Source organism: Buceros rhinoceros, unplaced genomic scaffold (genome assembly GCF_000710305.1).
Source record: "Buceros rhinoceros silvestris isolate BGI_N320 unplaced genomic scaffold, ASM71030v1 scaffold39390, whole genome shotgun sequence".
NCBI lineage: Eukaryota > Metazoa > Chordata > Aves > Bucerotiformes > Bucerotidae > Buceros > Buceros rhinoceros.
In genome coordinates, this window is record NW_010388536.1 from 1 (window position 1) to 1864 (window position 1864).

General features: G+C 57.9%; 1 protein-coding gene across 1 annotated transcript; it reads left to right on the top strand.

Annotated features, from left to right (window-relative positions):
- Nucleotides 1–37: 37 nt before the first annotated feature.
- On the top strand, nt 38–472 carry TPBGL (trophoblast glycoprotein-like; the record flags this gene model as incomplete). Its single annotated transcript, XM_010146230.1, has 1 exon — nt 38–472. A coding segment is annotated over one exon (435 nt), but the record flags the coding sequence as incomplete, so codon positions are not given.
- Between the last annotated feature and the right edge of the window lie 1392 nt (nt 473–1864).

A 1864-nucleotide genomic window follows, 5' to 3' on the forward strand; every position in this document is an offset into this window, starting at 1 on the left:
GCTGCTGACGGCTGCTGAGTGGCGGATCCTGGAAGCACCAGGGCTGCGGGGGCTGCGGCTGACGTTGGGGGCCAACCCATTGAGTTGTGATTGTGCCCTGCGCCCATTCCTGGCCTGGCTACGAGCTGCCGTTGTCCGTGTGCCCGATGCCCGCAGCCTGCGCTGCACCGGACCCCCGCCGCTACGGGGGGCTGCCCTGCTGCGCCTCCGGCCTGAGGGGCTGGTGTGCACAGCTAACGAGGATGGCGATCCCGGTCAGCTGGAGACGGCCTCATACGTCTTCTTTGGCATCGTGTTGGCACTCATCGGCATCGTCTTCCTCATGGTGCTCTACCTGAACCGCCGCGGCATCAAGCGTTGGCTCCACAACCTCCGTGAGGCTTGTCGCGACCAGATGGAGGGCTACCATTACCGCTACGAGCAGGATTCCGATCCTCAATCCACCAGCGCCATCAGCACCCCTGGACTCTGACGGCACCCTCGGCATCTCACACCCACCCCTCCAGCATCCACCCACCATGCTGCCCCTTGACGCCTCCACTCCCAGCACTCACCTCACCCCACCCCATCCCCATTCCCTTGCCATGGCACCGCCAAAAATTAGTTTCTGAGGACACTCCGGCCTTGGGGATGGGTGCTGGGGTGCATCAGAGTGGGGTGCACCCTCCCCAGAGGGCTCCAGACCAGCTCTCCCTGCCCTAATCAACCCTGTAGTGCTGATTCCCGTAGGGAACCAGTCTGGATCCATCCCAGCACACAGGGAGTGGGAAGCGCATCCAAATTGGCCTTGTGGGATGCTGGCACACGTGGCCCCGATGCTCCTGGGAAGATTAGGAACTGCTTCCAGTGCTGGGTTTCTTCAGTGGGCTGTGGGATGCCTTGCTGCCGGGGGGTGCTCAGCACCGCACACACCTGAGCATTTGCTCGGCACATCCCAGGGAGCAGCGAGCAATACCTGAAACTGTCCTCCTGGATGTTCCTGGAGCCCGGACTTGGCTCTGACCGTGTACAGCTCTTTCCTATTAGATTTCTATTTGACAGAGGCAAAACTTACCTCGATTTCTTTTCGGTTTCTTCTTCGCTCCAAGCACAGAGGAAAATGCACTGCCCAGCCTCTCCCCCTGCCCTGAGACGCGACGTGCTTTTCCCAGCCTGTTGATGTGTTGGGTTTTGTTCGATGACATTTCCAGCTCTTTCCAGGCACAAAAGACGCAGCCGTGTCGGAAACGCCTCCACCGGCTGCCTGCATGTTGTCCGGGGCACGCGGGGGCAGCCCTTTCCCAACTCAGAACCATCTCCTAGACTAGGCTGTCTCAGCACTTTGTCATTTCCAGCGAGCCAAGTGAAAGCTCTTGACCCAGTTCACCCGTCCGGATTCGCTTTAGAACGTGCCTGTTACTATATCCTAGAGCAAATATATTGAAAGCTGCACCTGCTCCAGCATCTATGTTCTATAAAGCTTCTCGCAATGGTTCCTGAACTTCCCCGTGGCTGAGGCGATGTTTCTGCGGTCGGTTTGCCTGGGGAGGGCAGCCAGGGGCTCCTCCAGTACCACCAGTAGTTTTGCTGGTGCTTAGAAACTTCCTGGGCTGCTTTGGTGGACAGAGGTTTGTGGACAGAGCTCGAGCTCTGCCAGTCCTGATCTTTCCCCGGCAGCAGGGTAAGGACTTGGGAAGATTAACACAGGTAACAGGTTTTGAAAGCAGGTTTTTTTTTTCTTGTGGGTGTTTTGGTACCTACTTATGTGCTGAGCACCCACAAACGGGGCAGAGAGAGGCAGTGCGGGGCTGTGGCTCATGGCATTTCCCAAAATGAAGCAACGTGGTGTCCTCAAATGCTGAATTTCAGTCCTGGGCTCAGAACC